At 41.3% G+C, this 22982-nt stretch overlaps 1 protein-coding gene across 2 annotated transcripts; it reads left to right on the top strand.

Moving 5' to 3' along the window:
- Window positions 1-200: 200 nt before the first annotated feature.
- On the top strand, window positions 201-18289 carry RB195_012148 (uncharacterized protein; the record flags this gene model as incomplete). 2 transcript variants are annotated; one of them, XM_064193875.1, is made up of 21 exons in its annotated part: window positions 201-338; window positions 402-470; window positions 2239-2340; window positions 6476-6632; window positions 7299-7462; window positions 7518-7604; window positions 7671-7748; window positions 8325-8411; window positions 8483-8551; window positions 8639-8739; window positions 9670-9804; window positions 12387-12512; window positions 12566-12653; window positions 12732-12836; window positions 15323-15353; window positions 15408-15487; window positions 15599-15703; window positions 17019-17136; window positions 18003-18057; window positions 18111-18166; window positions 18219-18289. In XM_064193875.1, 21 exons carry the CDS (start codon window positions 201-203, stop codon window positions 18287-18289), a joined length of 2022 nt encoding a protein of 673 aa, XP_064051457.1. The 2 variants fall into 2 exon arrangements, with proteins under 2 accessions (XP_064051457.1, XP_064051458.1); XM_064193874.1 differs by lacking the exons at window positions 18111-18166; window positions 18219-18289 and adding an exon at window positions 17246-17280 and having other exon boundaries at window positions 18003-18008.
- Window positions 18290-22982: the final 4693 nt, after the last annotated feature.

The following is a 22982-nucleotide window of genomic DNA, read 5'->3' as shown; positions in this document are numbered from 1 at the left end:
AAGAAGGATACATTATTGGATCAGTACTGTCAAGGAATCTTCGAACAAGCTAGGAAAATTGACTCTCGCTCTCAAAAAATAAGTCCTCTAGACTATCAGAGGCGAATAAAGATATTTCTAGAAGAAAACATCATTATCATAGCTAATATGATAAATGACATATGTCGGTGACGAAGGTTCATTTCACATCTATCTCGACCATGAACGACAGCTGCGAGCCGCCGCCAGTGCCGAGCACATCTTGGCCTGAAGTTTCCTCAGTTTTCGACCCTTATATGGGGGCAACTAGCAAACTGGTTAAGCTGCTCGTAAGCATGACGGATGAAACTCATATTGAAGTTTGAAATCATCACAACGTTTGAGAAAAAAAAACAGATAAAAATCTAAATTTTTCCTTTTAGTTATTGGCAAAAGCTGTTAAAAAGAAGGCCACTGCAGAAGAGATATTCTGGAAGATCATAGTAGAAAATGTAAGTTTCTAGTGCTGCTGCTATATACGGCTATCGTTGGTGCTGAAAGGGAACTTTTGGAGATTACTACTCACTTCTGATAGAGGTATTGATTACGGGCAGAGCGATTCAAGCAATTTCTCCGCATTCAGAAAAAATTGGGAAGTACGATGTTGCCGATAAGCGACCCTGACTAAGAGACTTCACAATTTACAGTTCGATAGCAGTGCTCTGATTTTTTCGGGGACGGTGAAGAGGGTCCCAGCGGATTCTTTGCGAATGACTACGGGACATTACGTGTCCGGTGAATATGCCGGAGGATACGCGGACATACCCCGACAAAACCACGCTGCAGTCTTTCATGGGAGCACAGACAGCCGTCTTAGATGCTCTTCTGGCCATAGAGAAGCAAAGAACTACACAGTTAAAAGGAAACAGATTGGTGTGAGTTGTCGGACTTGCCGAATAAATTAGAGAACAAATCTTTCGTTCACAGTTCACGTGAGGATTACTCTTGCTAATGGTTGGTTACAAATCCGAGATCACATCACATCACAACATTCCAGTGGATATGTCGGATTCTCCAAAATATCTAGCTCATGAATTATATCCTAGCAGGTGATGCAGCATACGATTAGCGGTATGCAGAGTCAGCTATTTAGGTAGCAACAAAGGGGAATCTGCTTAGAATACGTACCACCTCTAATTCCTCTGTCGAGGTATGACCGGGGGATGCTCAAAAATCCCCGGTACCCTCTTCACTTCACTCTTCACGCATTGGATGTGCTCCAGTCGCTCTTCGTCAGACTTCGACCCTGCCATATCACAGTGATCCGATCGATATTCACCACTGGTAGCTACGCATGACGTTTTGTGAACTCAGGCTTTCAAGCATAAAGAAGGGTTAAAGAAAGGGTTTTATAGCATGTTCCTCAGTGCCGAATTCTTAACAACTGACCTTTGACGAAACTGTTCAAATTAAGAAAGGTTGCTACAATAGAACAATGTTTATTAGATTTAACGTTGATGCATTCTATCGCAGTAGGAACACTTTAACGCATTTATACTTATTAGAGCAGATTTCACCGGGAGAGATATAGTCGGATCAAAACGACAAGAATCACAAATGTAGTTGTGGTGAAGTTGCGTACGCGCTCGAAGCGGCGCGGTGGAGGCAGCAGTTAAAACCGAGGTGCGACTGTCGCAAACTGCAGCGATGGTGCAGTGCACCAGAAAGGGTTCAATATGCTCCTAACTACGCTCCACCGAAGAGTGCTCCACCTCAAGAGAAACCGCATACGCAATCGCATATGTGTTTCATGTCGTTTTGACCTTACTATATTTTCAAATATGAACAAGCAGCTTAGAAACACATAAAAGTATAGTTGGGTCAAAACGACATGAAACGTAGTGCGTAAGCGGCTGCGCTCGAAGCGAGCAGTGGAGAAGGTGATTGGAATCGACGTGGATCCTTCACAAAGTGCATCAATTGATAGTGCTAGCAACGGCCCTCTTTCAGTCTTAGCTGCTCTACCGCACCGCTTCGAGCACAGCCGCTTAAGCAACTGTACCGTGCTTTATACCGTTTTGACCGTTCTACAGCAAGGTCACAATCGAGAGAACCAAAATCATGGTATGGAATGAACAATTTTTGCTGTGAGCAATACAAGACCTCAATCCATGTGTTACCAACGGTGATCACAGTCGCTATTTCATAAATGTTAATAGAGTCAAAAATTGTAATTGAATCTTCTTGGGACCGGATAGGTTCTAACGAGCTTTTTTTCAGTTTTTAATTATCTTTTTATTCCTGTTGGGTTTCTTGATCGCCATAGCAATACTTATCACTTGTATTGTGACAATCATATATCGATGGAAGGCAGTAGAACAGGTTTGTTTTCCGTATTGTTCTATAGGGTGGGCCAAAAGTCACAAAGAGCTTGCAACATATAACCATAAAAAATCCCCGAAAGAATAAACCCTAAGAAATTTCACAATACAATTTCACGATGGAGATGAGGGATCAAAAATTCTGATTGACTTACATGGAACTACTTGTCATTAGAAGGTTTGCAACAGTTTGTGGATGGGCACTTTTGTAATATAGTCTCTCGAAACGAAAGAAATAAAATCATATAGAGTGTCTCAATACATAACGGAAACGAAATGCTCGTTGAGTTATAGTGAGTGATCTCTGACTTCTATCATGCTATATAATAACGGGGTTCGTCACGAGTGCGTGTATGTCTGTGTGTGTGTGTGCGCGTGTGTAACGAAATTCCAAAAAGAGTGCGACGGGTCCACAGGCGTTGTAGAGGTAATAGGAAGTGGCACGGGTCCAGGGCATGGAAATGATGAGCCGGCGCCAAAAAGGTATGAAATATGGTGAGACGGGCCTCACAGCGTCGGATCGGTTCGCCGAGGCCACGAGGCTATAAAGTGTGGTGTGACAGGTCCCGCAGTGTCGAATTGGTGCGCGATTACTTCGTGTGCATGCCGTGGGAGGTAGATGGTGTTACAGCTGTTCCATATTCGGCGCCACTGCCCATGTTGCGTTTCACTTCTATGACTCCTCCGGGTATCTATTTCTTGCACATTTGCCACAGGTTGGTAATATGCCTTCCTCAGAAAGTGGAAACACGAATGAAACCGGCTGCTTAAATAGTTGCCAACAATTCACATGATCTGACGTGGAACGGTGTCTTTATCAGTACAATGATATTGTTCACCATATTCTACGTTGAGGCATCATTCTGTGATGACTGTTAAGGGAAAACAGAAGGACAACCCATACTTCGAGAAATGCTTTCAATTCGTGTCTATATTGTATTGGTATCAAAGGAGTGTTTGGAACTGAAGTTTGAATGTTCTCCAAGTGTGAAACAACACTAGAAAATAGCCAATATTAGAATTAGGGCAGTATCAGTGGTATACAAAAAAGACAAAATAGTTTAGATAACTAACTTGCTAATCGGATCCATCTCGTAATTTGGGAAGGTGTATTGAGAGAGCAGAGATAGTAGTTAGACCGAGTTGGTTTGGAGCAACCTCAGGTAGTGACAAGTTTGCATGTTTACATGACCTACTTGACTTCACTTAATCGGCAGGGTGATATTATCGGTTGACGCGGATACCCGCATCATCCCCAAGGTGTGTCGTCCCTGAACATAGCTCTCTCCAACCTTCTCGATCTTCAGCAAGAGTTTGCATGTAATCAACCCATTCATCGCCATATCATATCTTTCAAAACCTCAAATCTCGCCTGAACTGCCTATCCACGCCAAGTGTACTCAGGGCATTTTTCAAAACCGCAGTGAAAAACTTCCAGGTTGGCCAGGTGTCCTTTTTTCAGCTTGAACCCGGCAAACTTTCCAAAACACGTTGAATGAGGCGATCTTATTGTCTGTCCACCCGACCGTTCAAGGTATCAAAGAGACCCGACATCTGCTTGCACTTATCAGAGCGTAGACGTAGTTATTAGGTTTGTGAAAAAATAATGCGTCTTCTCAAACGTTCACTTTGAAATGTTATAATTTGTCTCAAATCAATCGAAATAACAACCATTACAATCCACTCATCTTTGCCAACAAGATACAAGTTTGCTTATTTCCGCTGCATGAAAGAGCTTCGGAGTCTACAAACTTTCAGAAGCTGTTTTCGGCATCACCTTGGCTTCGAAAAATTTTAGGTAGTTGTCCAGATTTTTGAAAAAGTTATAGTCGGTTGGCGAAAGTTCTAGCAAAAATGGTGGGTGAGACAGAGTCTCGTAGCCCAACTCGTTCAACTTCAGTAGCGTCAACTTTGAAATGCGTGGTCTGACATTGTCATGTAGGAGAATCGGGCTCTTTCTGTTCACTAGCGCTGGGCGAAGAAGTTGTTTGAGTCCGATGGATTTCGTCCAGTTCTTTACGCTAGTTCTCTGCGTCACGCCAGCTTTTATGGAGCTGTAGTGAATTACACGTGTTGTACACCGGCCTCGGAAAGTGCTTGGGAGCTTCGTCTCTGTCTACCTATTAAGCGGGACGCTTCCTGTCGTCGTAAAGGATTCATTTCTCATCGCACAATAACAGTTATCGTAACAATCGTAACAACGATCCATTTCTTGATCGTAACAATACGATCAAGAAATGGATCGTTCTTGCTGCATAACAGAAACGTTGAGCTCCACCTTCCCATTTTTTTCCAAATGGCGGACAACAGTTGAATGGTCAAAATCTAGTTCCTGAGCAACCTCTCATGTTCTTTCAGGCAGATCATCTTCGCTGATTCCCCTCAACAAGTGGTCGTAAACTTCAGAGGGGCGGCAGTGACCTTACTTATCTTTGAGGCTCATATAAAAACGCAGTACCCCCCCCCCAAAAACACGTTTATAATCATCCAACCTCGTCAGCTTGAACTCGTAGAAGGAAATTTGGTGAAAATCTTGCCTGAACATGTTATCTTTTTGGTATTGACCAAATACTGATTTTCGTTCAAAATCACTCCAGCATTAATAATCACAGCGACATGCGCTACAAAACGTTATGCGGCATCTAATATTAAAGATGAGTGTAACTGGAAAAAATTTGTCATACAGATAAGGGAACAAAAATGTGCATTATTTTTGCGCCAACCCAATAATAGGCTGCAGCTAGCTTCGATGCAAGGTTCGCAACTAGCTGAACTTTCGTAATGCTTTCTGCAAATATAAAAACATCATAGGCGCACTCGCGATAGGTCTGGTGGTACTAAGATGGCGCCGGCCGTTACCACATCAAGCGGTGCTGCGCATCCCACTGATGTTCGAACTGCATCAGTTATTGATTCATATCATCAAGGAGGCGAACAAACTTCCTTGATACTCCACGGCGACTTGAAAAGATGGCCTCATTGAAAGCGGCCTTAAGAGAAAGTCTAGAAAAGCCAATTGCATTGCTTTGGAGTACCGCTGCCAGATTTCTATCACTCTCCATAAGATGGACACCGGCCGCGACGGAAGCCAGCTTGACGTCACGCGTTGTTTCTTCGTGGTGTTCAACAGTTCAATCTAAGATAATCCCCTCCAAGACCTTATACATAACACACAGCAAAGGGGATCCTCGATAGTTCCTTGGGCTCCGTGACGGTTAACTTTTTGTAGAAGAGAATTATGATACCGTGTCTCCACGAATCCTTTCGTGACTATATATTGGACGGATGATTCTCATCTCACGAGTCCCAGACGTATCAAGGTATTTGAGCATTTCTGCGCTAATTCTGATACCTCCACCAGATTTTCCATTTCTCATCTTTTAGATACTGACCAGAATCTCCGACGAGTGTCGGTAGTTCCTCAGCTTTCGACAACGAAGGAAGACAAAAGGCACCTTTAATGATGTCAAAGCAAACTTAGGTAGAAAGGAAAAAAAGTTGAACTTACATGCAAACTTATGACTGCTTGCATCAGAAAGCAAAGTACATACTTGAGGAAAAAAGAAGATAGAGAGTGAACCCTACAAGCATATTAACAAACACCCTAAATGAAGGAACAAGGAAGAATAAGAACTAACTAAACTTATTCTTGAAAGTAAAGAAAGATAGCCAAATTTTAATGCTACTACGTAGTGTTATAAGTGCTCGCGTGGAGTGTCCCATCGCACAGTCGAAATAAATTATCTCATGTCCTAATGTTTGCGGGTTACTGTGCCTCATTTTGGCCTGGTGTGTTTCTACACAGTTCCTCCGATCAGTTGAAGTTTATGGAGGCGTGTGCAGCATATAGAATGATTTGCGAGAACAGTGGATGACGATCGTAGAATTACAGCCGAACCTTTCAGCAACTGCGTTCCGCCTGTCGTTTTGATCATTACAGTAAAATTTAATAGTTTTTGTTCCCTATTCGGTCGTGAACTTCTCCATGGTTTCTTCCAATTTTAACTTTATAGAGTGTTCATTTATAATTTCAAATAAATGACAACAATCATTTTATTAAAGCGTAGTTATCATTTCTTTTGGTCCATCCCCTATTCGCTTAAATTTGATTGAAGAATTTTCTAGAACTACTTTAGAACCCACCTAAAAATAGCAGAATTTATTGCGCGGGCGTACTGTTTCTCGTTTGTGCTGTCATGACTTTAATTTGTCTTGTACTTATTGGAGGCAGTGTGAATGCTATTTCCGACGGACTGGTTCTTTTCCCAGAAAAAGTGGAGACATATTCAGTGGGTAAGTACAGTTAGTCAACCGCGAATGAAAATGATAAAACGAACATAGTACAGCTTCAACTGGGGCAGGCAGGTGAAGGAAGCGGTGGGAAAATGTAGGTCAAACATAGAAAAGTCGTGGATTGCAGTAGACTACTAGCGATCACTTGATGGAACACATTGGCGACGTTTAGATGCGCAACTGTTATCGTCGACCTGTAGCCCAGTGCAGTTGGTTCAATGGTTGCGTTCAAAGTGTGACCTTCATTGATTTCTGAAGTCCAATTGCAGCAAACCAGGGTCCCACCTCGATCGCAATCGCCAGCTCCATTTCGTTGGCAACCGCTTGCACAACTGCACCGAGCTCTAGGTCGTTTTAAGTCGGCTAAATCAGTGGTTCCACGAATCGTGATTTTATCGTCATTGCGACGACGATCGCATTGTCATTGGCACTTGTCATTTGCAATATCTTTTCTTCCAGCGAATCATAGGAATAGACACATTATTCACAAATATTTCTGCAGAATGTGGTATTTTGTCAAATAAGTTCATTCATCTCATGATATGTGCCTCCCTTGCTATCCATTGCCAATCGCATATTTTTAAATGTTCTTCGAATTTAAATTCAATTGCCTGCCATTTTCTTCAACACTAAGTAGACGCGTACAGGATGTTCAAATAATTGCAGGGGTTGAAGAATTCGTGATTGGTCTCAGAGAACAACTGCAGTGCGATCTCAATAAGCAAATTGATAAGGTGAGTAGTGAAATAGAACAGGCTACAGGAGAAATTGGAGTCGGGATCATTGCACTTCAAAGGTCAATATCTGCTCTCGAGCAAAGTCAGGAAAGTGTAAGTGGCGATCCTCGATCAGCCAACAACAATACATATTCTCCTTACTTTGCAGATCAAAAAAGATTTACATCAGCTAAAACTTCATCTGAAGGATTTGATGAACATAGGACATGCTGAGTTCGACCCTATTTTTTCTCTGGTAAATCTAAAGAATGTTTTTAAAATAGTTTCGCATGATACTACACTAATCGAGAGAGAATCATAGAAGGAATTGATAGAAGGCGTTGAAAATCCCAAAAATCCAAGAGTCGATATGGTTGCGCTAAGAATTGGAATTGAAGAGGTATGCTTACGGTGAACATTTACGGAGAATCATCAAACAGTCCAAAGAAAAATTGTGTAGGATATCAGAAAAGTAATTAAAGGATTTACTTTCCGTGTACGTGTACAGCCTACAGCTTCACAATCCTCGTATGCGATTTTGCTATCCTTCTATCTTGCTCCAATAAACAGTTAGAGCTATAGATTTCAAATTAAACCAGAATTGCTGGCTTGGTCGCAGAAACCGATGCCGAATGACGTCATTAATGTTATGTTTCAGTTTTAAAAACTGAAAAGTCTCGGCTCTCTCGTTCAAGTCCAAATTCGGGAAATTTCCCTTCCCAACTCGTCAACATATCGAAACGTGAATGGATGAATTTCTGCAAGATCTGCAAGCATTTGACAGACAACTGAATGCTCGCCTCCCCTTGAAAAATCCACTTTTAAATTCACAAAAAAAAAAACTCAAAAAAAGATAAGTATGGAGATTTGTTTTTGTGAAGAAGAGCACTGATGGAAGGATGAAAAATCAAGAATTACCATTTTTACAAATTACATTACAAAATCATTCATGTATGCAAAAAAATTTCCCTTTAAGCTTGGGAAAAATGTGAAGGCGTTCGGTGGCCAGCGTGAAGTCATCGTTAAAACTTTCCAAGCATCAATGGATCAGAAATTTGGAGAAGTAAGCGATTATTAAAATCGTCTTTAAAAAACGTTTCTAAAATGTATAGTGGTTTTTCTACATTTTTATAGATACTCCCAGCAATAATTAAACATGTGAAGAAAATAGCCAATATGCTTAAGCGTTTTGTTTTGGGAAATGTACGTGTTTTGTTTTTTGTGCTATTGCTACGAGGATACAAAAAAAAATTATGAGTTCAATATCGTCCTGTAAGAATGGTTTTACAGAAATTTCTCACATACACGGGTTATGTGCTATTTGCTGTTGTTTTAATACCGATACTACTATTAGCTTTAGTTAAATTCGCCTTGATACTACTGCTAATACGGTAAGTGATCAGATAATTGTAAAGAAAAATGTTATAAGCATGATTCCAAGATTCTGTTCCTAATTTTTCGAGATCAAACAGAAGCATATGCGTATAGCGCATATTTCAACGTCAATATTTCAATTTGAGCGGGTGTAGCACGGTCGATAAGAGGCCCGACTGTGACTGCACGATCGGTAGATGGTTCGGAATCGCCCCTGTCCTAGTCAAACTTTTCATCCTCCTGCATCCCTAAATTGGTACCAGAGTTGTTTGGAAGTATAAAAACACTGACGTAATACATCGGCTGGGATCCGCAAGTGATTGTATAAGTCAACAGCGTTTATTAAAAAAGGGGGGGGGGAGGGGGGGGGGGGGGTTCCATTTCTCATTTCTTCCTAATTTCAAAAAACGGGGAAGTACGGCAACATTTCCGAATTGTAGTCAAACACACGTTCAATGCATCCCACGCGTATTGATACTCTGAAAACATTCATCCTTTTTTATTTCAATCTTTCTATCCATAAAACGAAAATGAAGTGCTTAGCGTTGGTTAGTCCTTTAGAATGCGGCAACACATTTTGACCCCACTTCAGAATTGTGGACCCCCGCCCCCGGGTGCTGCTTATAGAATGACTTCTATCAAGAGTTCTTTGTTATCTGAAAAGTTAAGTGAACATTAGAAAAGCACGGGTCTTCGTATCAAAGTATACATTAAGATTAATATTCAGAATAAGGCGATACAAGCAATATACCACATTCCTTTCATAAGACTCAGTTTGAGAATAATTATTTCAAATCTCAGTTCTTAGGTAATCTCAATTCTTAGGGAAGCATCAATTTTGTAACGCATGATTCTCAGGAACCAATTAAACATCAGTGAGCATAGGGTTACTGTGGGAAAGATAGAAAAGTGTTTAGCTAGCACTGTAGGTTTCCAGACTATTTCAGAGTGTTTTGGAATATCTTTGACGAAAAGTCACATCATGGCCAGCGCGGCCACATATCACACATCGGTGGTGAAGTTATGGGGATGACTGGTTATATTGCAATGGGTATCAGCATTGTTCTTTTCATTCTTTCCTCGTGAGTAAAATCTACCTTTTTTTTATCATGAACAGTGTTTGAAATGTAATTAATTAGCAGTTTAATAGGAAATAAATTGCTTCCTTGCTCCCCACTAATTATTGTGCGCCGCATGCTTATTTCGGCACATTTAATTTGTGCACAATGAATTTTTCGCGCATTAGAAACGGTAATGGCTTATGGTCGTGATTTTAGTGAACGGGTGTGACCCAGTTTGTGAAGGATTTCACTGCGACTGCACAGTCTGTCGGTGGTTCGAAATCATCCTAGAGCCAACCAAGCCTTTCATCTCTCTGGGGTAGAAAAGACACGCGTTCATGATTTCAAACGATTCTAAATTGATGGTCGGCTTCTCCGGCATTGTCCTTGAGTCATCTGCTTGTCATGCTATAGAATAACGCGCTTAGTCCGTGTGTTTGTTTGTTTGTTTGTTTGTTTGTTTGTTTGTCTGTGTGTCACGAACATACTCCATAATGATAAAAAACTCCGCATCGGTGAGGTGCCGAACCATAGCCATGCGCTTGATAGGCGAACGCTCTACCTTTCCACCATTGTCCGAAGCTACGCAGTGACGCATGTTATCTTTGATAAGGCAAGTTAGTTTCTGTCATATGTTAGAGAGGGTAAATATACTTTTATGTGAATGTATACTTCCAAGTTTGCAAACCATCATGCTGTATAATAACGGCTTATTCTGTCACGTGCGTGCGTCTGTGTATGCGTGTGTCTCAGCCAAGAAATTCCAAAAAGAGAGGGAGACGAATACTATGGCGTCGGTTTGGTGCGCTGGATTCTCAACGCGGTAAAATTGGATGAGACGAGTACTACGACGTCGAATTCGTGCCCCGAAACCAGATAGCATTAAAATGGGGTGGGACGTGTCCCACGGGGTTGAAATGGTGCGCTGGTGCCAGAAAGCTATAGAGTAGGGAGAGACGGGTTCCACTGCGGAGTGCGCGGGAGCCCCAACGCAGTAGAATGGGTTTCTATGGTTCCTTCAAATATCTAATTCCCAGTATGTTTCCCTAACGCTAACATCCTTCGAAAAAAGGAAACGCACGTGCGAACGGCAGCTTAGATGCAATACATAGTAGCCAACTGTTTACGCGATCTGACGTAGAACGTTTTTTTATCACTACAATAGTGATATTAACATCATTCCATGATAGCACATCATTCTCGCTAATAATTGAGAACGGAGCAGACTCATGCTTCCAACAATGTTTTCAAGTTGTGGAGGTTTGAGAGAAACATAGATGTAAAATTAAGCTGGATTGCTCTCAAAATATAGAACTGAGCGTTTAGGGAAAAACCATAAAGTCTTTCATTTACGCTCAAATGTTCGGGAAGAAAAAATTGAAGAATGCGTTGATAGAAAAAAGCAATTATAATTTTCCAAAAAATGTCGCTACTGTTATTTCTGTTACTTCTTATTGATCGGTGAAGGCGAGCGAAGCGAACACCAAAATAAGCCTGAAGTCCGGCTTTAGCCGGACGTTCAGGCTGGTTAAATAATATTCTGTGGAATGACGAGGCGTTTAAGGAGGTAGATCACACGTGCATTTGATTTTCCAGGCTCCAAAGAAGGCGATTACACCGAAACATTAGCTAGAATGAACCTCGCTAACAATCTTGGTTTCGCCGAAGAAACGTAGCACATAATTCACCTCTACAACCACAAGATTCAAAAAAGATCGAACCTGAGACTTACTTGTGTGTTATTTAACGACATCACTAGGCCTACAGACACATATGCGGTGCGAAGGAATGAGGTGTCGTACTCTTCATTTGTTAGTTGACAACTCCGCAGACCGACGTCTTAAATTATTCCAATTCTGAACTTCTTTAGGATTTCAGCACGTAACCTTGAAGGAGTAATCTAATATCCATAAAAATAATGATACCTTAAACAAAAACCACAACAAAAAGACCAAGAAGAAAGTAGCCAAACTAGCCGGGGGCCTGGCAGTCGCGGAACTCCCTGCGCTGAGCTCGATGGGAACATGTGGACCATATTCTAGTCTCAGAGATGTCGTGCAACGCTTCTCATTCTTAAAAGTTGTCGCTGATGGGACCCAAGAGAAGCGTAGTTGGTGGCGATTAGATCGGAATGACCTAGGATTCTTGAGCAGGCTTTATCGTTAAAAAGAGCAGATAATTTAGGACTTTTAAAGGCACAGAAGTGGGCAGAACATAACGACAACCTGCAGCCGATCAGAGACCTTCCAGACATGACAAAAGAAGTGACATGAAGTTGTGACAAAGCCTAAAAAAAGCAAAAATTGCATGACCAGAGGACGGTGCTGTAGAACCTTTGCGCGTGAATCGTTGCTAAATTTTTTCAGCAAAACCAGACGTTTCTTTACGATGCATAGAAAGCTTACATGGATTGTGAAAAGGCATTAAAACCCATTTCTTTTCGATAAGGGCAATGTTTTGCTCAGGAATGATTAATTCATACCAAAGGAAGCTGCGTTTACAATTATGGTCATTATAAAAATAAGATCATTAAAGCATTTGAAGACAAAAAACATTAGAAAACACCACCATTATTTTGACCGTAACGAAAAATTTCAATTTAGTATAGCATTTCTGTTAGCATTCGTAGCGACGCTAGTATGTGTCGGATTTTTCGACGATAAGGAGTTGCGCTTATTCCGCGCCACGGAAAACGTTGTCCGGAAAAAAGAGATGGCCATAAGTGTTTCGTAGGTTTCATTCAATTCCCATACGCTATTTCCACACAAAGAACAATTTATAGGGAAATTTTCTATAAATGTAAGAATGGTTACACATTTTTTGATGCATTAGATGGTTCAAAACTAATGGCTGAAATTGAAATCAAAGATGTGAGAATTTACAGTGATAACAGAACTCGTACAACCTTCTCAAGCTGGGAAAAATTTTTGAAATGAAGTCTTTCTTAGAATATCGATCTGCTATTGGTCAGAGATTGTCAAAGGAAGATAGAAAGAGGAATACGGCCTCCAGATGGTCGCACTGAGTATGATGCCTTCCTAAGTGACAGTGATGTGAGTCCTTGTTTCTTTACACTGTGATTCCTTTGAATGGTTATAAAATCCTATTAGGGTATTTCATTGATTAGAATACAGATACAAACATTAGAGACAATTAGAAAGCAGAACTGACCAAGAGCTTTTCTCGATCGAAAATTACTGTGGAAAATGGGACGCTGTAACGTAGCAGATTTCCCAGGACTTTTTACCCGTATCCATTCCCTCGCCACTGATGTAATGAACAGTTCCGTCCACTTATTTCATGAGGACGAAACACTTCTTGCCCACGAGCTGCCTAGTCCGAGCGAATAAGGTGTGTAATGTAGGTAAATGTACGTTGCCTGCAGTTTGGATTTCTCTTAGCAACGCTGTTTTAAATAGGTTACCGTTCTGTTCGCATTCTGTTCATATATTTGTCATTACGTGAACTCCGCTGGAAAGTCGCTGCCTGCAGTTCACAAGGACGTAAATGTACACTACTTTGCGCTTTAAGGTGTTCCCCTAATTATTGAGCAGCGCAGATTGTTTATACGGTAATCTGAAAAAAAAATTCGCAGACCTGCTCCTGTTTTTTCTGGAATCCAGTAACGGCATGGCACATGTCGTACACCTTGGTGTGGGCTCCGAAAAAAATCAGCGGTCATCCGTGGTAGATCATAGTCACGACTTCAGCAAGAGTCCACAGAACTTTGCTAGAGCTATTCCCATTTTGGTGACCCCCCCATTTCGATTCTATAGAAACCTGTGTGCAAGAAAATGAAGGTCACACCAGCCCTTCGGTGTGCAGCTGGTGAGAGATAAGTCCCAGTAGCATTCATATATTATTCATATATAAACATGCGTGCTATCATATATACTACATGTACAGAAATGGTGCGGATGATCATATGGCTAAAGAATCAAAGAAAATTTACAGAAGCTCGCACTCGCGAGTTGGACTCTCGGTGGCAAGCAATGAAACTTTGATTACTTTGACTCCCGTTGATCTTGCAAATTAGACCCTCCGCGGCACGGGGGCGAGGAATGTGACCTTGATTACCTTGATTACCTCGACTCCCATTGATTCTTCGAACTGATCGAGCTCGCGCCAGTAATTCTTCCATTTGTCCCGGTCGCGTGCCAGAGTCGCCCAGTGGTTCCTCCTCTCGAGCGGAACACGAAGTAATTATTAAATTGATAATATTAATTTAATATTAATTAATTATAGCATCATAATTTTCCTTGAAGGACTTCGTGAAGAAGTTTGACCACCGGTTCGGCGGTCTTCCTGTAGTGCGTTTAAAATCGGGGAGAACCCAGTCGCTCACGGCTCTGGTCCAACGGTAGTCGTTAAAGTACATCACGTGTGCGGCCTACCTTATCTTACTTTCCTTGGCGAACTCTAATCTTCGCTGATTCGATGTAGGAGAGAACTTCGAATTCTCTCTCTCTCACTTGCGTGAAACAGGATGCCCTTAGCATCACTCTCCCAATTCTTCTATGACGATCACCGCGTTTTCCTCCTGGTTGCGAAATCCTCAGGATGTTCTTCGTGTTCTTTACTTCATCGTCGGTGCTCCTGTATGCTCCCCAAGCCGTTCGTCATTCTCCTGACCAGCTTGGGAGTCAGATCTTTCTTAATGTTTATTTCCCGACCCAGATGAACGTAGGTGGTGCATTCGCACATGTTCCAAGTGTGAATGGGCCATCCGATACCCATCCGTTACGCATGAACATCGTCTTTTGCAGATTCAGCTGAAAAAGAATGCATGTTAATGTTTCGTCGAATTCGATCCGCATTCGTTCCGCTTGACTGATGCTAAGTGTTATTAAATATGCCGACCATCAATCTTCACTCCCATGTCTTCCCATTCCAGCTTTCGCATTGCGTACTCGAGGGTGGTTGTGAATATTTTAGGTGAGATTGAATCACCTTTTTGCACCTCTCTCTTCAATGATGATATTCTTGTAGAATGGCGAAATTCTGGTCGGGAAGTTGCTGTACAACTCTCGATGTACATCTTTATGTACTGAGTAGAGATGCCCTGGTTGTACAAGGCTTCTATGACCGCTTCCGTCTCAACTGAGTCAAAGGACTTCTTCAATACAATGAAAGTGAGACAGAGCGGCATCTTGTGATACCTCGATGAGTTTCGAAACATGTGAATGTGGTGAATCGTGCAATTTAAATTGAGTACTTTCACAACCTATTATGTGCGTTCGACTGATGATCACAGTAAGAGAGCTGGTACGCCTGGCTCCTGTCGCGGCGACTACAGTCGTCACGAAGTCACTGACGGCATCGCTGGTTACATGCAACCCTCCACAGCTTCCAAAAATGCCACATCTCTTTGTCAACATCTGGTCGGGCCATTTTGTCAACATTTGCGGAATCCTCGGATAGGAGCGTATTATTTGTACATAGTCTTTACAAAAAAAGCTTCCTAAGGTTGCATTCAAAACAAAATCTGCTAGAATTATTCGCTAACTTTTTCCCATGTCTTTGTTTACTTGTATTCCAGAAGATGTTCGAGCAAGGAGTCAAAAAACCAGGTAACTTTCACATTATGAGAATTTCTAGTACCGGTGCTAGTTTACATTTTTGAGGTGTCGATGCTCAGTTGGCTAAAAAAGCTGAGAGTTCGCTTAAGAATGTCCAACAAAAATTGAGAAATGGAATAAAAGCTGTGAGTTAACGAGAACTATTTAGTTGAGCAATCTGTATTTCAGCACAATCTATGTTTTAAAAACAAGACAAAATAAAAAAAAAACACTTACACAAGTACTAAAATATTCAGGAAAATATGGTGCTTGAGCGAACCAAAAGCTTCACGTCAAAGAATTTCACAGCTTATGTAAGCAATTTGAATGAGGCGTTGATGAGCACAGCGGAGAATTCCATGGTATGGTGGATTTCATCCTTGATTCATTTTCGAAAACAAAAAATTAACTGACTTGAGAATAGCGTATAAAAAGAGTAACTTATTGGATAGGGTGAATTGAAGAGAAATATTAGGTTGGTGAATAGGTTCTTACGCTTGGAAAACTGTATGCCTCCGACGCGTCCTCTATCACAACAATACCGGTAGTAGTGCGCCACAGGCAGTTAATGATTCAAAATTCTAATCACTAAAATTTTTAGGAAAAATTTGAGAACCAGTATCAAAAAATAATTCAATAAACCTTTCGCCATAGACTTCTCTTAGGTTTCTTGCTATCTGAGCCGTATTAATGCCCGCATTTAAAGTAACGAAGAAACACGTGTCGGAGATTATTCACTTCTTTCGTCATGCTGTTGGATCGTTTTTAATGTAAATTTTCTTTTTTTTTGGAGGCCCATAAAACGGAAGTCCACACTTTATTGTGACAAAGTACAGTTCATTTGTAGAGCATTTTGCTTTGTTGTTAAACCGCTTTGAAAAAAAAAAGCGAGAAGAAACTTATTCATCATTTTTTTTTGAGTTAAGTTAATCCAAGTTACTTTTTGAACGGATCAAAAACCACATCTGAAGATCTTCCATGGTGTACCAAGTATAGTGAAGGCAGAGACGATTTTTGCCATGCATTTGTAGACGCAACGGAGGCGCTCGCCTCGTAGTCATAGTCAGGAATTTCTGGCAGCACTCGGTCCATTAACGATTTCATCATGAATGCATTATGTTTTTGCAAGCATGAGTAGCATTGTTGAACAATATAAATGATAAAGAATAAAGTCTTTGGCGGTGATCGATCCGCTACGAATTCGCGAACGCGTTCGACTTCTACTCCGAATCGTTTGAGATCTACGAACGTGTGTTTCGCCTCCACAATGACTTGCTGTGGCTAACAAATGCATCAAATTAACATCAAATTAACAATTTTATCGACCTCGCGAGGATGAAAGTCTTGGTTGACCGAGACGGCACTGAGACATTCATCGCGCAGTGCCATATCATAGCATCAAGACCCAGCAGCACGATTTTCTGCTTCAGAATAGAGTTTCGCGTTTCTAGTTGTTCATGTGCACCTTCCTAATAATTTGTACAACTATACATTGACTATATATTCAAAGAAAATAATAAAACGAATGCGATCTATTTCCTGAAGGATTCCCTAAATTGATGAGTGGTTAAAATATTTTCGCGAGGGTTAAATAAAATAATTTTTACATTTTTTTATGCTTAGTTTTCGTATCCTACAGATTACAGTAACTAGAAAAACATGGAATTTAACATTCAGACATCGCTAATTGATATGTCTCCACGATGCGATAGTATGATGTCAATATGGAACGATATTGGTTGGTATGTGTGTCATCTTATTTCCCGTCCACTTTCGGGTATTTGGGTAGCAGTTGGTAAGTTGTTGTTGTTGTTGTTGTTGTTGTTGCTGCTGTTGAATGAGTAAACGAAAGGATTCTATTGTCATAGCCTATATCTCATGCACTTCAATTTTGGGACCTTAAGGTCTCAGCGACAAATATCATAATAGACAGGCGCACGTTAGTTTATAGTCTTTAACGGAGGTTTTTCTACATAAGGCAGTAGGGTTGACTTTTTGCACATGTTCGTCACTTTGCGCTATCGGCAGCCATATCCACTGTCGCTTCTTGCTGAGCAGCGATGAAGTGCACAGAAGAAAAACAGATCAGGCGATTTCCCTGATTTTTTTACTAACTTAAAAGCAGCGTACTACGAATTGTCGAAGTACCGAAACCCCAAGGAGAGTGGACAGTTTGGGTTGTAGATTATGACTTCGCTGACTTCGCTCATCTTCCCCTGGTCGTTCCTAAAAAAATGGTACGGAAGATGGTGTTCACCCTGCGAAACGGCGACAGGCAACGGGTCACCCTTGCGCACGTGCCGCTTCCACGGACGAGCGGTCGAAGATTAGTGAGGTCTCGTCACCAGCCTATTGAAGTGAAACCAATAGATAGGATCCTTTGGGGACTGAAGCTTGCACAAGGGTGCGCGTTCTAACGTCCCTCGTAAGAAGTAAAGCGGTTCCCACGCCGTTTTTAAGAACTAACTTTTTTAGAACTACTAGGGGGAATTGAGCGGTGCCACAGTCATTTTAGTAATCTCCAACCCAAACTCTTCGTTCCCGCTGTTGTTTCCATATCACGTCAGTTTCGTGATACGCTGCCTTTAATCTCTATCCCTGACAAAGACGAAAACACTGAACTATATGCATGAGTTTTAAATAAACATAAAAACATTTTAGAAGTAACAGCATTATCTTCAATAATTATATATAAAGCACTATTCGATGCTACGAAGTATCTGAAGAGTTTCGATAATCCCTCATCTAAATCTTCAATTTCGAAGAAAGGAACTCCATCGAGCAGAACTCCATCGAGCAGAACTCGATGAACTCCAACTTTAAAGGTGAGATTAAAAGTGCAGTTCAAATTTGGAAAGGTTTAAGGGATTTTTTCAGGTAGCATGAATTCAGTGATATGTCGCTTCCTTGGTTCTAAAACGATACGATTAGCATGTTTTCTCAATTAAATAAAATTCTGGATTTCTTTCCACGCGTCGTTTCATTTGATTCTTTAAACTGGGGATGTACAATGATCTTCTTTTTATCTGCATGACACTTCTTCCATCTACTCTCTACCATTTTTCGATGGAAGCGGATCGCATTCAATCGGTTAAGAATATTCGACATGAACAATGGGTGTCGTGCTCCAAGTCCACTCTTTTGGAGGACTGCCCGGATCCGGAGAGGCACGCACTGGGCTAACCACCTCACAACGGTCTAGCTTCTCCGAACCGTCGAGCTCGCGTCCAGGGTCCCATATCCCTGGCCCGATTATCCCTCCAGGGGCCTCGGGGCTGCCCCTGATCCCACGCCCACAACTCTACTGTGTGTGGATGCGATGCGGTATAACTGGTTTTCATGTGCAGTTCTATCCTAATGATGACAATACATGGGAATAACAAAATACACGACATCAGTAAGGGTGGATCGGTGCGGGTCTGTCAAGTGGTTCAGTGGTTGCTGTTCTCGGCTATTAATTGGATGACAGCTGCGGTTCGGAGCCCAGGGCACCCAGTTGTGGATACTACTGGTAGAATTGGTTGCGGATGGTGGGTAATGGTAGCGGATGGTGAGTAATGGTAGCAGATGGTGGGGTGTGGTTAAATGTGGTGATCAATCAAATACGACGTCATAAGAGAACGAACACCATAAAGGAAGCGAAAAGAAAACTGGACACCGCGTGCTCGGACCCAGCAGTTATATACGGCGGCTGACGCAGGAACGCTACCGTAATACATTGCCGATGGTAATCTTTCCCGCGCCACGTGAGAAAGCGTGCCGGCTAGCTGATAAAGTCGTGCCGGGCACGAGAACGGGGAATAGCCAGATATTTTACAATGGCAAAGGCTTGTGCTAACAGTAATAACAGTTGTTAGTTTATAGTAGCCTTAGTTTGTACCCGTACACAAAAAGTATGAGTTGTGAGACGCAGAACCCATGACTTTCAATATTGTTAACTACGGCTAACAATTTAGCCGTTTTCGTCGTTTGTTCAGTCAGAACACGGGAGATCTCGCGTGAGGACATTTCTCACCTTCTAGCAGTAGCAGAAGAATGACCCGTTAACCCATCACAGCATCTATCAATGTGCTATGAAGCGCCAAGCGTTCAGTATAAAACTTAAGCGGATTTCCAGCTAAGCTCTGCTGCTTCTTGTTCCTGTTTTATCGCACACCTATGGATGTTTTAAATAGATAAATAAATAAATGAATAAGTTTTAACAGTTCTACCTATCTTGTCCTTTGTTCAGTGAAACTCCTCGCCCAGAACAACGTAAAATTCCATAAATAAATGAATGATGATAGGTGCTAAAACTGTAAAAATGAAGAGAAGGAAAGCGTGTATGGCCGTGAGCAACGAACAATTTCGAACAAACGGAACAATTTACGCCGTTTCAAATCCGATTTAGGAGGTGCTCCACTAAGTTGTGGTAACATGCAGAGTCAAGCATGTAGCTGAGAATAAACCCCCTGAAAACGACCCTATCATCTCGTTCTTTCTAGTATAGCCGCGCATAGCAACGAAAAGTTGGTTATAATAAACAAAGTTAAAGAAACAAATTGGACGATTAATTAATAAATCAAATAATATAATATAGCAAATACTAATAAATAGTGCTATATTGGATACTAATATAAAGTGCCGCAAGTAGAATAAAAGTATCATGATCATGATCATTCTATATAATAACGGGTTTATTCTGTCACGTGTGTGCTTGTGTGTGTCAGTCACGAAATTCGAAAAAGAGGGTGCGACCGATCCACCGGAGTCGAGTTGGTGCGCCGGCGCCAGATAGCTATAAAAGGGAGTGCGACGGGTCCACCGGCGTCGAATTGGTGAGCTGGCGTGGCAGAGCGGTTAAGGGAGGAGACACAGGTCCAACGGCGTAGGATTGGTGGCCGGCGCCAGATAGCTGTAAAATGTGGTGCGACGGCTGAGATAGCTTTGTGTGCATGTCGCAAAAGGTAAATGGTTGCAGCCGTTTCAAAGCCGTGGCCACTGGGCAAGTTCGTTTCCAACTTTGTGACTTTATGACCTCCACGCCTCCACGAGTCTATTTCCTTCTTTTTTTTGTCAAAGGTTGGAATTATGCCTTCCTCAGAAAGTGGAAACACGAATGAAACCGGCTGCTTAAATAGTAGCCAACAGTTTACATGATCTGAAGTAGAACGTTATCTAGTAGGGTGATGTAATTTACGTCATTTTATGCCAAAACATCATCCTTTGATAAACTGTTGAGGGGAAACAGGAGGAAAATTCTGTTTCCCCTCAATAGTTATCCCAACAGTTTAAGTAATGCTTTCAAATTTCGTCTATAATATATAGGTAAGGAGTGTTTGAAGCTGAAGTTTGAATGTTCTCCAAATGTGGAGGTGACGCGTTTAGAAATAAAGACTGTGAAATCTTTCGAAAAACAACTAACAAAATCACATTCTAGAAGCATTTTCCAACTATTTTCTAGTTCCTACACACAATTTCCGTTATTGGCAGTGACTACAGACGATGAATTATTCGATCCCCGCCGGAATCTTAATTTTTGCAAAACCGAAAAAAAAATTATCGGGACGAACCTTTCACCGGTAGTTTTTCTGAAATTATATTTAGAGCACTGTTCATCGCAGATAGGTGTTATTTAGAGATCATTTTAGCAATTAGAACCAGTCCAAGATTGGAAATTACTGCTGGACTGGTTGGATTTTAGTAGCTTGAAATAAATATGAATGACGGGCTACAGAAGAGACGGAGGAAGGCAAAAGTGGCTGTTTTCTGTAATGGAGGATTTGCGCTAAAATGGTTAAAATATCTTCTTCGGAGACTTTCTGATTTTTTTGAAGGCTAGTTGAGAAGTTAAGAAATTTAGCACTTTCTTCAACTTTTTCTCAACTAGCTTTTGAGAGAATGAAAACTACCTGAAAGAAAATAAAAAATAATTGTGATCGCAAAAATCTCTGCCTACAACATGCTTTGAACCGAACTGGTCTTTATAAACTACGAGCTGAGTTATTGGACCTTGCTTGAAATTATACAAATTTTGATGCGTTGCCGAAAATCTGAGATTTCGCACTTTTTCCCGTTGCGAGATTATAGTAGTGCGGTTGAAACATTCCATGCTATGTTTTTATAGAGCATCACGAAAAACCCTTAATTGCAGAGTTTGGTCTCTGTAGGTCTTATGGTTCTTACAAAAGATAGTTGAGAAAAACTCGAAAATTTGAGGCAAATTTTAGAATTTTTCTCAACTAAGTATCAAAAAAAGCAAGCAGAGCTAGAAGCACCAAACTTTGTACAAATATAGAAGATTTTTCCCTCTACAAATCGCAGCCAGCCTTATTGCATGAAATTTTTTGATTTTGAGCGTCGATATTCAGAAACTCGTGCAGCCTACATTGTATTAATTTTATCCCTAATATCCCTCTAGACGTTTTTTTTTAACAGTAACAGCGTCGAAATTGATCTTTCGAGTGACGATTATAAATTCGTCACTCTCGAAAGAGAAATGTGCTCTTTTAATTCTCGCACACTAAATGCAAAAACCTCACTTTTGTTTTGCATCTCTTAATATGAGTTTATTTGCAATCGACAATCCCCTCGCCTTTTTCTCTTTTCTGAGAAGCAGAGAGGAAAAAAGCGAAGAGAGCATTAAGACCCCCCTCCTTTTCCGACACCCCTCTTAAGACCTCCTGTTGAGAAATTCTCTCGCTTGACCCTGGTAAATGTTCCCGATAAGGAATTTGAGAGTATAGGTTACACATATTCTGATTTTCTATGCACTGCTAAGACTCCAGAGAATCAAGTTAATGTAACAATTCAGCCTCTTCACCTGCGGTGGCAAGTGTGGTGTCAACCTGTCCATCCTGTACAAATGGAGTGATTGATTGCTTTTCCCTCTCAGGGGCGATTGTAGCACTGTTGGTAAGAGATTTCGCCATGTTCGAACTATCGATTGATGGTTCGAGACCGCCCTGGCGCCAACCAAGCATTTCATTCTTCCGGGGTCCATAAATTGGTGTCAGAATTGTCTGGGAGGATAAAAACACTGACTTGATATATCGGCTAGCCCTCCCAAGACACTGCAAAGGTCAGGTACACGTTCGTAAACTTCAAACGATTCTGCGTGGTGGCGCAGCCCAGGGTGCATACAAAGAGGGTCCCGGCAGAATTTCGAGCATGCTCCGGTCATGCCTCGTCAGAGCAATTAGCGACGGTGCGTGTCCTAAAGAGATTCACTTTCGTTGGCACCTAAATAGCTGACTATGCTTACCTACCGCTAATCATACGCTGGATCACCGGCTAGGATATAATTCACTATCTACCAAATTGTTTTAGAGAATCAGACACATTCATTGCAATTTTGTGACGTGAGGTGATCTCAATTTTGTAATCGTACCAGAAGCAAGAGAAATCCTCACGTGAAATATGAGATAGGGATGTATCTAATAGCTTCGAATTACGTGCATAAAAATTTTCGTTGAAACGGAAAATTCCAGTTTTCAAAAGTAACGGTAATGAGAATTATCGTTATCCTCTGCAACTCCCAAGAAAGCAACTCCCAAGCTTTTTTGTAGCCTAATTTATTTCTGGACAGAGGGACCTTCTGTATCTCTGACTTCTTGGAAGTCTGGGAAAAAACTTGTGGGAAAATCGTGGGAACGTCCTACC

This window comes from Necator americanus, chromosome III, assembly GCF_031761385.1.
Source record: "Necator americanus strain Aroian chromosome III, whole genome shotgun sequence".
NCBI lineage: Eukaryota > Metazoa > Nematoda > Chromadorea > Rhabditida > Ancylostomatidae > Necator > Necator americanus.
This window is presented reverse-complemented; position numbering and strand designations above follow the sequence as displayed.